Source organism: Empidonax traillii, unplaced genomic scaffold, assembly GCF_003031625.1.
Source record: "Empidonax traillii isolate 1590-97213 ecotype Southwest subspecies unplaced genomic scaffold, ASM303162v1 scaffold990:size286031, whole genome shotgun sequence".
In the NCBI taxonomy this organism is placed as follows: Eukaryota; Metazoa; Chordata; class Aves; order Passeriformes; family Tyrannidae; genus Empidonax; species Empidonax traillii.
The window spans coordinates 9,725-23,173 of record NW_020956183.1 but is presented as its reverse complement, the minus strand read 5'-3'; the positions used below and the strand labels follow the sequence as shown (position 1 = coordinate 23,173).

The 13,449-nt window shown below is 44.0% G+C and overlaps 2 protein-coding genes across 2 annotated transcripts in view; one reads left to right on the top strand and one right to left on the bottom strand.

Annotated features, from left to right (window-relative positions):
• Positions 1-750: 750 nt before the first annotated feature.
• On the bottom strand, positions 751-8,049 carry MPHOSPH10 (M-phase phosphoprotein 10). Its single transcript, XM_027903675.1, has 11 exons — positions 7,931-8,049; positions 6,756-7,395; positions 5,917-6,068; positions 5,328-5,499; positions 4,903-5,044; positions 4,625-4,692; positions 3,748-3,885; positions 3,423-3,533; positions 3,089-3,196; positions 2,330-2,560; positions 751-970 (listed from the first exon to the last, which is right to left on the bottom strand). The coding sequence occupies exons 1-11, from the start codon at positions 8,047-8,049 to the stop codon at positions 821-823; spliced, it is 2,031 nt and encodes a 676-aa protein (XP_027759476.1). The 3' UTR covers positions 751-820.
• Positions 8,050-8,770: 721 nt separating this feature from the next.
• The window catches only part of LOC114067914 (methylmalonyl-CoA epimerase, mitochondrial-like), a 9,330-nt gene continuing 4,651 nt past the window's right edge, over positions 8,771-13,449 (top strand). The window contains exon 1 of the mRNA XM_027903676.1: positions 8,771-8,798. Within this exon, the coding sequence (XP_027759477.1) occupies positions 8,771-8,798 (28 nt within the window). The remainder of the gene's footprint in view (positions 8,799-13,449) is intronic.

The window sequence follows — 13,449 nt, the reverse complement described above, 5'->3', positions numbered from 1 at the left end:
AATATTTCCATCTTGAGAAATTCGGTTACTGTGGACTCTGAGAACAGGGCGGGTATGGGAGGATGTAAAAGGAAGCGTTAGATGAAGGCACGGAGGGGCCCCATCCCAGTCTGAGCAGGCTCTGCTGGGGGGGCCCAGCAATGGCACAAGAGGAATGGGCAGGAACTGATGCCCAGCAAGTTCCAGCTGGACATGAGGAAGAACTTGTCTGCTGTGCAGTGACCCAGCACTGACCAGGCTGCCCAGAGAGGGTGTGGAGTCTCCTCAGGGAGATCTCCCAGAGCCATCTGACCACACTCCGGTGCCCTGTGCTCGGGGAGGGCCCTGCCCGAGAGCTGGGACCAGGGGACCCACCGTGGACCCTTCAACCTGACCCACTGTGCGACTCGTAAGTTAAGAGAAGCCATTTCCTGACTCTGAGATACCACAAGCTTAAAAAGCTTTTGTGTCCTGTTTGGTACTCACTGTTTCAGAATATAATTTCTAAGTTAACTACGTTAACTACTATCTTAAGTTCTTCAATAAATGCAGTTACTCCTGCAGTAGATAGAGCAGATACAAATCTAGGGGCTACAGATTAAAGAGACTGTACAGTCACAGGACATGTCAAATATTTTACATGGTTATGTATCTGCCCTGGGCAAGCAGCAGAGTTCTACAGTAGAAAATTAAAGTAAAACCTACAGGAAAGCATCTTTACATCACCTGAGAAGTTCACAGAATATTTTAAAGATTAGCACAGAATAAAACTTAGTCAAATTCAGCATTCATGAAGAAACATTTTAATATATACAAGATGCAACATATATAAAAAGGTAAATTACAACTTCAATTTATGAACAGAGAGTGTTTTCTCCTTCTTCTGTTTCTTCTTTAATTTGCTCGCATCTTTTATTTGCATTTTTACTTGATCTTGCAGTTGAGAAAAGAAGGCCTGGGATGATTTCAAGGCCTTGTCTTTACCTTCATCCTGTCAATGGACAAAACATCTGTTATAACCAGGAAATGTACAAACAGTGCCATTGTATTACTTACTAGTTACTCACATGTAATGGTATTTGACTTAAAAAAAAAAAAATCAGGTAGCTTGTTTTCAAAGGTTATTTTCCCCCACATTTTTGTTCCACTCCTGCTGTCTAAAGATTACATTCCCTTTCTAAATAGCAATTAGCATGACAGGTAAGAGCAGGCATCAAGAACAAATCCTTGCACATCATGAACTACAACAGGATATCTGTGGTTTGTGTTCTGCTTGTCTTCTGAAAAGGTAAGCACATTTAGGAGTAACCAAGTTGTTTTTCCTGTTAGTTTCTAATACTTCAAAATTTCAGAGATTTTTAACATTTGATTTATAAGGCATCATAGGTGGTGCACAAGTTTACTGTTTTACAGCATGCAAAACAAAACCAATCTCAGGAGATTATAGGGAAGGCTCCACCAAAAGGCCAAAGTTAACCAGGACTATTCTGTTACACCACAGCTTCAGTTACTCAAATCTTAGAACACAGAAGTCTCAGTCTCAACTGTGCATTCAAAGAGGCCCACTTAATCAAGTGGAATGCTTTAAATGCAGGAAAAACAGAGCATGTCTTACTTGCAGGAACACCACAAAAAGTAGTACCTCACACAAAATCATTTCTGCTTTGTGGACATACTTTCACATAAAGTCATTGTGTCACAGAGCTTTTTCACAGTTTTCCATATCTGAAATATTAAGCTGCTTACAAATTCAAATATATTCCATACTCCAAGTAAACTTCTAAAGAACCACTTAGGTATGATGTAGTCATAATTAAAGCAGTACCATCTACATAAGTATGCATTTTTAACAAGGGGGTCCCTGCAAAGTGCAACAAGAGCTGTATTTCTTCAGGCCTCAATACTGGCATCATGTCAGGATAATTAACAAAATCAGGACTAAAAGGCATTCAACCCTACTTTGCAATAAGACAGTTACAACTAGAAAAACTGCAGTTCAAAAGAACACAAGGGAAAGTAAGGAGAAGGAATAAAAAATAAACATAAATAAAGGAATATGCATCTGCCCTTCTGTGCCTTCCTCCCTCTTTCTTCGCAGCAGCTCCACTTACCCTTTATTTGCTCTCACATAAGGTAACAAGGTTTGGGTGGTAAGCACAGATTCTATCCTTGTGCAAGATTTCTTGAGAGGATAAGGAAAGATTGTTGAGACAGGAAGGATGAGAGGGGAACAAACCTTGTACTTTGTAATTCTTTGGGATACAGTTACCTTTCTTCTCCCTCGCTAAAATTGTCTATCCTTGGAGCTTAATATTCTTTAGCTGGGAAGCTCCAACTCAGACTGTCTTACCTTGAGCAGAGATGCTTTGCCTTCCTTTGTGAGCCGTTTTAATTTGGCTGCAGCAGCTTTTTTGCTGAGTTTTGTGCCTTGCTCTGGGTTCATCTTCTCAAGAAGCTTCTGGCGTTTCTCCCTCTCCCTTCGCCTCATACGTTTGCGGAGCTTTTTCCTTCTTAGTTCTCGTTTTTTGTCTGTGGGAGTCTTTTCTGCATCTGTTTTTACATCTCCAGCTTTGTTCTTTTCCTAGAGAGAACAAGATCCCTAATCCATAAGCACGCAAAAGACCAGGCTCACCTCACAGCACTCAAATCTGTCAAATCTCTCTCATTAGTTCAAGTGAGTGCCAGCTCAGGGCAAGGCTGGATTAAGGCAAAGGCCAAAAACTGGGAAAAGCTGGGCAATGAGATTTGTACAACTAATTGAGGACATACTAATTGCTCTTCTGTACCGTCATTTAGCTTTTGCCTTCCAAACACCCATACATATGCTACAAAAACAGTGAGCATCACGTAATAGTCAAGATAAAAACATAGCACGATATTATAGCACCAAGTACAATGAACTCTTTCCCACCTTTCAGTTAGCAAAAAAAACCCCACCCCCCAAAAAACCCCCAACAACAACCAACATAAAATGCTAGGCGAGAAGGTCCACAAGGTGAGGAACCACCCCCCAGGGGGGGAAGGGGCAGAATTCCCACTGATCTGGCAGTAAACATCCTTCTGTAAACAACACAGATCCTCTCTCCAGCCCTGGCAGTTGGAGACTTACCTTGATCTCCTCTGGTGCTAAGAGAGCAGCATCACTGACAGCCACGGGGGCCACTTCTTCCATACTTATGGCTGGAAGGTTGGACACTATTTTAACTTCTGGTACCGGCTGCAAATAAGGAGACACATTCAAGCCTGAGCACAGCAGCTCACACTCACTCAAGATACCCAGTGTTTGGGTTTGGTTAGAGGTAATCGTGGTGCATTTAATGTGAAGTAAGAATGAGCTCAGTAAACATCAGTGTTTACTTTACTTTCTGTTTCTGAAATATATTTTGAAGTATCCAGTTTAAAAAATGGGGGGATCCCCAACTTTATGAAACTTATATACTCACTGGTTTGGGTGTGAAGTGGAAGTTACAGAGTGCATCCAGCTTCAGGAAGAGCGAGTCCATCATTTCCTGAATTTCTTTGTGTTCAGGATTTTCTTCCTCTTCAGTCTTTTGCTGCATTAATAATGCAATGTTACTCAACACCATTCATGAAGGTATTTTACTTTAGCAAGACTGGTAACAGCACAACACACAACTAGGAACCCTTTCACTGGTGAATACCGAGAGGAAGATGGAAACTGAAAGCAGAGTTAGCAGTGTATAAACGAACATTCGAGATTATGCAGTGTCAACTTCAAACCTGAAGGAAAGGCACTGTTTCTGTTACCTGGTGAAGTTTCATGTATTCTTGCTCATAGATTTCAGCAAGGCTCAGCTTACTCTTTTCATGATCCAAAGTGATCCGTTTCTTGTATTCAAAAGCCTCCTCTTTTGGCTTTTCTTTTGGTACCACATCATCCCACACCTGAGAAAGCAACCAAGCAATGAGCAAATGCAGCTACGGTCAAATATCAGATGGCACAGCTAATTTGGAACATTTTTCAATGGCTTGTCTGGCACATCAACTGCTTTATGCATGTGGCTTCCCAGGAACTCAGGAAGTTTCACACTTTCATTTGAAAAACAAAAAAAGTAATAAAAGTTACTACTCTAGCTTGTGTCCTTGTTTTTAGTGAATTGGGGCACAGCCTGTACCAAATCTGTAATTTTCTTAAGTACTTAAAAACTCTCCCCCATATGTACCAATTCAACCAACAATAAGGCTCAACAAGCTGTGAGATACAAATTTTTTATCAGTGACTTTTAAGAAAAATAAAGTAAACAATCAGAATTTTTTTATCAGTGGCTTTTAAGAAAAATGAAGTAAACAACTGAGTTTTGGTCAGTATTCAGAATGCTCAGAGCACTACAGATGGTAACAGCCAAAACTTACAGACTAGTGTTATATTCCTAATAAACTCCTTACAGTTTTATCTGCAAACACTTATTTTTTGAAGCACACCAAAATCTGGCATATAACGGGGATATAAAAATAGGCTTCCTAGAAATCTAGAGACACATTCATCAAGCCAGAGGAATAAACAGCCAGTTGTAGAATTTCAGATAGTTCTACACCTGGCATTGGAAATGCTTCACCCTTGGAATGTGCCCTGTGAATGAAATCCATGAACAAAATAGGAAGGAACAAGACAGGGAATATTGACCTCATCCAGTATTCTCTGTTTAATGATATCTTCAAGCTGAAAAGTAGTTTCTTCTGTGATCACAGGTGCTGAAAGGAGAAAAAGAATTTTAAGGTTAGTGTTTCTTCAGCAAGAAATAACTTCTATAAAGAAAAAACAACAGAAAAAGAAAGTAAATTACATTTACAAAAACGTAGTAATTGAAGAAGTGAGTAAATGCAAGTAGAAATCCCGTTATGTAAGGAAGGACAGCCGTGGTGGTGGCCAGCACGCTGCCAGGGCAGCCTCCCCTGACTCACCCATGCGCACTGCGTGCTCAAAGAGCACCGTCTCCTCCAGCAGGCTGTTCTCAGGCCGCTTCTGCCCACTCACTTCTCCTTTAAGCTGCCAAGGTTTCTCCTCTAACAGCTCTTCTTCTAAAGTTTTTATTTTCTTGCTCATCTGGAAAATACAATTTCCTAAGGAGTTGAAAACAGAGCTCACTAATAAATTCAAGGCAAGAAATGAACACTTACTTTAGGTACTTCTAACCCCTCCTCATATAAAAATGACTGCATATATATCTGATGTAGATAAGCCATATTTTTTTTTCTTACATTGTAAATACCCTCTCCATACTTGCCAGACTGAACAAATTACACAACCAGTAAAAACAATATTTGGCACTGTTTTGAAGTATTAGCAAAATTAAAATAAACCCCAGTGAAAACCGACACCCCGTTACCTTCTCCTGCCTCTTCTCAAAAGAGGACTTTGTTTCCCCGGGCTCAGTGCCCTTCTCTGATTGCATTTCAGTCACATCTTCTGTCTCACTGTCATCTGGCAAACTAAAAGTAACTTTTTTAGATGCTTCTTTATTTCTCATATTCGCCACCATTTCATCCATATCCTCAAACCTGTAACAATAAAATTTAAAATCAAATAAAGGTTGAAAAGCGTCTATAATTTTTTACATGAAGATATTCCAGCCCTCAGAGGTTCACCTGTTACAACTCACAGCTCAGAAATACAACAGGTTTCAAAGATCCCTCCTAAAGGTAGGGGACACTAGGGAAACGTCTAGATAATGAAAATAACTTCCAAAAAATGAACTTACAGCTCTTCAGTGCTTTATGCAAATAAATATCAGGAGACAATACTCCAAAAAAAAAGTAAATCATTTGAAATAAAGTGACAATGCAAACCATGCACATCCAACAGTGAACTGAGAATGGCAGACCATGAAAATCAGCCTGGCATTCCCACTGTTTTCTGCTTCACTGCAGTGTAAAATTACACGGACATTTTCAAGTGCAATTAATGCAAAGACTTACTCAGACATGCTTTCTTCATTTTGCTCTTCAATAGCACTGTCTGCTTCCTCTTCCTCACCATCTCCAACGTCATTAGCTACTAAGTCACCATCATCATCATCAACTGGATCAAAGAAATCCTCGTATGTCACATCTCTAGAACTTTTAATTGGCTACAAAGGTTAGAGAGAAAGGGAAAAAACAAACAGCTGTTAAGACTGACAGATATCAAAGGGTATCCTCTCTTCTGAAACCTTTAGTGCCTGGGGAATGGCACAACTGGTGGAAGAGTAATTCAGTTTAGTGAATTAACTGAATGGCACTGACTTGTAGTGGGGCATCTTAGTAAACTTATTTCTTTTGCAAGTATTTAAAATACTCTACCACTTGAATATACAGAAGTCAAAGAATGGTACATTTTGCCAGATCCGTGTGGGAATGCACACAAATTCCTTGCCCCTGGAAAAAGCCCTTTGCTCTGCATCAGTCACCTCGGTGATCTCTACCTGCCAGCTGCCAGTGCTGAGTGACAAACCTGTCACTGCTGGGTCCCCAGTTCTGCAAGGTGCTTTATTTCCTGCCACACACTGTCTCTTCCTTTACTTAAGCAATAAAGACCCATCCAAGCAGCGGCTGGGACAGCAGAACACTATAGCCTTCACACTGGGACATTTTCTTACCAGACACTCATGTCAAATACATTGTTTAACAAAGCTTCAGAAGGAGTCATTAGTCACCTCATCAAATTTAACTAGGTCGTTTCTACTCAGACTTCAACAGTTTATAGTCACCCTAACAGATACCAGATCTTGATTTAAAGGAAAAGAGACATCAGAAAATTATTTTACTGATATTCTTACTTTGACTTTAGCATCTTCTGACCCTTCTTCCTCATCATCTGAGAAAATGTCTTCAAAATAATTAATATCATCTTCCTCCTCATCTTCCTTCTCTGCCTGTTCTAAAAAAGCTTCCATCTCAGCCAGCTTGAAAAACTTGTCATCCACTACAGATTTTCTTCCCACTTTTTTCAGTGTGGTTTCCTTGCCCGTTTTAGTTTGTTGCTCCAGTGCTTCAATATCGAAGTCGAGATCAGAATCCTCATCACTGTATTTCTGCATTTTGCTTTCTCTGAGTTTGCTTTGCTTTTCTTTAGCTTTAGTTATATCTTTTGTATAAACATCCCTCTGTTCAGCTTCTGCTTCCATTGCGTTGTCTTCCAATTCCCCCTCACTGCTGGGCTCAGCATCAGAGCCATCCTCTTCCTGGTCCGAGAGAAGGCAAAGACCGTCATCCTTGGCATCCCTGGCAATGGATTTCCTGAAGAAATCAAGAACTGCACTGTTCCGGAGCTCTAGTTGTTGCCAGATCTGTTCCTCATCAAAGTTTTCGATCGCCAGCTCTTTTAGAGGACCCCCCGGAACGATGTTGTTTCCTTTATTCAAATCATAGAGAGTCTTTGTCAATGCTCTGAAGTTGGCAGCCAGTCCCTCTTGCACACTAAGGGCGGGGAAAAAAAAAAGAGTTAAAAGCACAAGTTCGTATTAGTTTTTTACTTTGCAGATTTCACCCCCTTTGATTCGTTTTACACCTTCCGTGAAGTTATCACATGGTCACATCTGCTCAGGCATTCTGGTGCTGCAGAACAGCAGCTCTCAACAACTGCTGGGGTGCTTTAACCTTCTGCACACCTCCTGGAGTACCGCCACTGCACACTGCTAAAGCAGAGACATGATTCCTGAGCCTTTCAGCTTCATCACACGTTGTGTACGGAGCAGCAGCTGCACAGGGCACTGCACCCTTCTCTAGCTGCATCTTACAGTATGTCGATCATATTTTAGCGCTGCAGGAGTAAACCGTACAGCACCAAACAAACACTTCAAACGCCCGAGAGCCAGACCCTTGGTTTTGGAGCGGTGCCTGCCTTTCTCCACAGCCTCATCCCCAGCGGTGCCTGCCTCCCTCCTGGGCCTTTACCCCGGTCCGTCTCCTCCGGGTTTTTCTCCAGCGCTACCAGCGCTGCCCCCCCGCGTACCTGAGGAAGCGCTCGGGGCGCGCGGCGGCCGCTCCCGTTACCCTGAGGCCCGTCTGGATGCCCTGCATGCCCTGCACGCCCAGCACCGGCACCAGCCCCGGCCCCGGCCCCGCCGCCATCGCTCCCGACACGTGCGGGCCGGCCCCGCCCCCGCGCCGAGCGCACCGCACCGCACCGGACCGGACACCTCCCGCGCCCGCCGCCGGCGTTCCGCGCACAACAGTTCCGCCTGCCGAGCCCGCACCAGCCCGCCCTCCCAGCCGGGGCATTCCCGCCCCCCGAGCCGGGGCATTCCCGCCCCCCGAGCCGGGCATTCCCGCCCTCCCAGCCGGGGCATTCCCGCCCCCCGAGCCGGGGCAGTCCCGCCCCCCTAACCGGGTGTTCGGTTTCCCCTGTGAAGGGCGCGGGGTTGCCATGGACTGGGATGTTCATCGGCACTGGAAAACCTGTTCTAAGTATAGCAGATACAGTCATCCTACTTCACAGTGTGGAGTCTCTGACCCAGATACAAGGGCTATCTTGGAGGCACACGTTTCCAGCTCATTCTGTGAGCAAAAATGCACGGTCTCAGAGGTGTTTTCCAGCCTCATCGAGCTGTGATCCCGTGTGATTTGGTCAGAAACGCTGTCTCTGCAGATGCCCCTCGCTCTCTTTGGCAGCTCTGCCCCAGCTCAGCGCAGCGCCCAGCGCCGGGCCCTGCTGCCCCCACAGCCCCGCGGGGACCCAATGGGCGCTGGGCTGCGGGCACGGCCCCTTCCCGGGGCACGGCCCCTTCCCGGGACACGGCCCCTTCCCGGGACCCGCCCCCGGCGCCGGGCCCGACCCGGGGCGGCCGCTGACATGGCGGGGGTGCTGCGGAGAGGGGCCGGTAACGGGACGGGGATACCGACCGGGAACGGGAACGGGGCGGGGATACCGGCCGGGAACGGGAACGGGAACGGGGCGGGGATACCGGCCGGGAACGGGAACGGGGCGGGAACGGGAACGGGAACGGGAACGGGAACGGGAACGGGAACGGGAACGGGAACGGGAACGGGAACGGGGCCGGGGAGGAGCGCCGTGCCCGCCGCGCTCGGTGCCTGCCCGGCCGGAGCCCCAGCCCCGCTCCGTGCCAGGTCTGCCAGGGCGATCTCCGTGAGCCCCTGCCAGGCCAGACGAAACCACCGCTTCTTCAATAGGAACAGGGTCTGCCGATCCCATTCACGGGCATATTAACAACTGGCGTTAGCTGGCTTACAGGGAACTCAGGCAGCAAACTCCGAACTCGGGGCGCGAGGAGGAACTTGGCTTTTTTAAGGTGGACCTGGTCTTTTTTGGAGGTGAAATTCAACATAATTTCCCATTCGTTAAAATAACCTAGACTGTTTTCTCTCTCAGTAGTAAGTAAGGGTAGGTTAAACTCGCCATCCCTACGCCGCACTATTTTACTTGGTAGCCATAGATGGCAAGAGAAAAGTGAATGAGACAATCGGCGCTGCCAGTGATCGATCAGTAGGATACTGGGAAAGAAAACACCTTTGTGTAACTGCACTTTGATGGAAGAAACCAGAGGTGCAGCACAGTGAGCCTCAGTCTTTATGACCTGTGGAGGCCTCTGATTCCCAAAAGCCCCCTCCATCTCCCAGCAGAGCAGTAGGATAACCTAAACTTAGTTGGCTGAGTTCCTGAGATGCTCCTGCCGCATGGAAATTGCTGGGATTTAAGGATGGCCGGACTGTGCCCTTGCTCCGTTTGGTCCAGAGGGCTATCAGCACACAGCCCTGTGTGCCAGGCTCCTGTGGGGAGAGCATCCTCTCCGTGCCTGGGAGCTCTTCTGGGTCTGAAGGGGTTGACAGTAGAGCAGTGCCAGTGACAAGGTGCTGTTGTAAAACCTCCCGCAGAGACCCTGACTCGGTTCAGGCTTTGGCTTGTGTTGGATTCCTTAGCCCTGTAGGTCAATGAACACTGCCCCGTGTCAGAAGCACCACCGTTTGAGGGTTGGGATCTCAGTTTATGGGGTACTTCAGACTTGTTACTTGGTGTTCATAATCTGCTCTGTCACAATGTAGCCCTCATCTGGGATAACAACATTTTAACTCTGATGTGCATAACACCAGTAGATCAGTCAACCATGAACAGAATAAAACCCAAACAGACCGATTTAAAAATGTTCTTTAAATGAAGCTGGAAGAGGTTCCTTATCATCCATGAGAGCAGGGTCAGCTGGATCTTCTTTAAAGGACAAAATAGCAAGTGAAAATCAGATTTGGTTGTCAGTGTTTGAGAAATGAGGTATTAAAACCAAAAACCAGTAGGGGCAAATGCTGTGTATATGAGGAGAAGCACCTTCGTGTGTGATTTGGGTCAGCGTACGAAGGTTTTTCAGGCAGGACAGATACCTGGATGGATGCTTCAGTCATATCCACTGGCTTCAGAACACTCACAGAAAATAATGGTTTTTAACACTAGAGAAAGTTCATAATTACTTGAATAATTCTGTATGCCAGTGGAGAAATGCTTTTCTGATTAAAGAAATTACCCACAACAGTTAATAGGACATGTGTGTTGTTGTTAAGCAAACTATTATGATTTTGGCCTTTAAAGATAATCTAAATTATTATTGGTCAGTTGGGCATGATATTGTGCAAAGTACTTAGAACTGAAACATTTCTAAGCATCTTAAAACATGTGTGATACACACAGAAATATAAGTGGTTTTTTCCTGAAACATGGTAATGGGTTTTCAATCTGAAGTTTGCTGAAAAGCTTTCTTTTTCACTGCAGGGTAATTTTTTGATTATTGGATTAGAAGAAGATTAGAATTTTAAGTAATCTATATAGTTACTAATCTAGATAATGCAAGAAAAATGCAAATGCTTTTTATTTAATCTTAATTCAATCATGGGTTTAAAATTCATGCTCTATATGTATCTGACTAGAGCTAGGGTAAATTCACAAGATTTCACAGAATAAATGTCCATATGAGTGGGCATTTAAGTATCTTTGACTTTACAAGAATCCTAGAAATATACTTCACTTTTTCAATTTATTGTCTTTCCAGGAAACACCACAAAAATCAAATATTTCTTGGGCAGAACCCAACACAAAGAACATTTTCTGTTGCTCTTTTTGCTATTGCTTCAGTAATAGCTGAGTAACAACCTGTCTCTGTCAATTTACTTGAAAATAGAAAAAAATACAAATTAAACTATAATAACCATGTAGTCATATGCCCTGAGTGAAATGCAGCAGGAATTACTGATGGGAGATGTAAAAAAGAATGGGAAAAATCCTACTATTTCCTATTACTAAAGATTGCTTGGAAACAACCTGCATCAGTAGTTTTTCTATTGAACTGTGATCTGGTCATGTTTGAAAGAAAGAATAAACCAATAAAGGGCTCTGGAAACATAACAAACGGTATTGGAAGGGATCCTTCTCTTTCGAAGGGTTTTTCTCATTTGGAGAATACTGCCCTTCTCCAAGTGGAAGAATTCCTCTTCAGCAAGAATTGAATCAGGTCTTAAGAAATTACTGGAGGAAACTGAGCTGCTTCAGTAGAAGCTTAGGTGGATACAAAAGACTGTTGGGGTGGTTTTTTTGCCTTTTTTAACACATTATTTACTCTGTTGATCTGGTCAAACTCTAGTGAATTCTCCATGCTTCTCATCGTGTCCCCTAGACACTGCGTGTTTGTTGTCCTGTACATTATGGCATTGCATGGTATTGCTTCCTCAGGGAATTACTCTGATCACCCCCCATCCAGGTGCATTTACATGGCAAGTCTATCTACAAAATAGTTTCAGCACAGACATCTCAAACCAAGATTTTTTTCTTCTGTGTAGAGGTTGCCAGGGGATTTTTTGAACGTGTAAGAAGTTGAAAAGTAGTTGCTGTGCTATACCAGGATGAGAGCCTAAAGGTAACAAGTGAAAAAGAATTGTCCAGAACTTCTGGCTGTGAGGAAGGAGGTGACAGGAATGGACTGTGTGAAAGTCTGGCAAGAAATAGTCCAGGGCAGTGACTTGAAGAACTAGACAAGTTTCTGGAAATACTTAATGTGGGATGTCGATTTAGTATGAGCAAAAGATTCTGAACAGGCTTACCTGTGTGATGTTAAGTGCTTGGTAACAGGTACTCTGCATGCTGTGATTCTGAGTGTCAAATACACACCAACATTTCTTCTTCCATCACAGCACAGTGCTCAGAAAGGCTTAAATGGTTGCATCAGTTGTCTTTGGGAAGAAAAATTACCTGATAGCTGCCAAGTCTTGAATTCCCATGGAATGGTAGTTCTAAGTTTCCTCCAGTGAAGCTGATTTATCACAGCTCCTGCTGCCCTCCCAGAGCTCCAGCAGTCAGGGCAGGTACCCTGGGTGCGGTCTGGGGCAGGCCTGGCACAGTCTCTTGGCAAAGCAGCACAGCTGTGCCTGTAAAGCTGAGAATGCCCCAAGGAGTCCCAGAACGCTGCGATGCCTCTGGCCTGGCCTGGGGCACCGGGAGCTCTGACCTGGCCTAAAGCAAACTGGCACGAGGCTGAAGTGTGGCTTTGTGAATGCAGCCTTTCCTCTGACTGTAATTCTGGTGCTGGCAGAAACTGAGAGGGTCACAATTCCTCCCCCCCACACACACTCTGGTACTCTGACACAATAATCTTTAATAAAACAAGCAACCCTATAACTACTGTGACCAACCCAGCAAGGTGGCTCAGGGCAGAGATCAGCACTGCCTTGTCAGAGCAGCCTTTGAAGAGTTCTGGAGATAGAATCTACGCCCTTTTTCATGACTCTGTGTTTTTCATGACTTCATCTTTTCTCTGCTCGTTAGCCCTAACCTTTGTGTCACGTGGTCATCCAGTATTTTTTTTATAATTAACTTCTCATTTATGATGAGCCAGATCATATTCTTTTTCTTTAGTAAGTCACACTGAAGTCAGTGGCACTAGTTAAATTAAGCAAACTATTATGATTTTGGCCTTTAAAGATAATCTAAATTATTATTGGTCAGTTGGACATGATATTGTGCAAAGTACTTAGAACTGAAACATTTCTAAGCTCTTAAAATAGATCAGTGAAACAAAGTATAAGAGCTGTATGGCATGTGAAAAGTAAGAAGGGCAAGTGACTTAATAACTGAAGAAAGGTAAAAAATCAAGCTCAGGAGATTTTAGGGTACCTTAAGCCTCAGATGTAACATGACATTTAATTCCTTTGTGGAGTTAGTCCTGACAGCTGAGAGCTAAAGTCTGTTATCCTTTGCAGTATCAGTTCTATCCGGGGTTTCATTTGGGGTTTCTTGTTTGTTTGCTATAATTTTGAGATGTATAGGCATATCCTAATTTCTCTTTTTTTGTAAGAAGTTCTGAAAAATTCAGAAGTCCCTGTTGAGCACATTCTACAGTGGACTGTTACATTGGTCACGTATTCCTCTTTTTAACAGGCATATGTAAGGATTTACACCAGATTTGAGTCTGGTTTGGGGTTTTGGGGGTTTTTTATACTTCTGAATATTTACTTAGTCTCTGAAAAAAGTGTTCACTG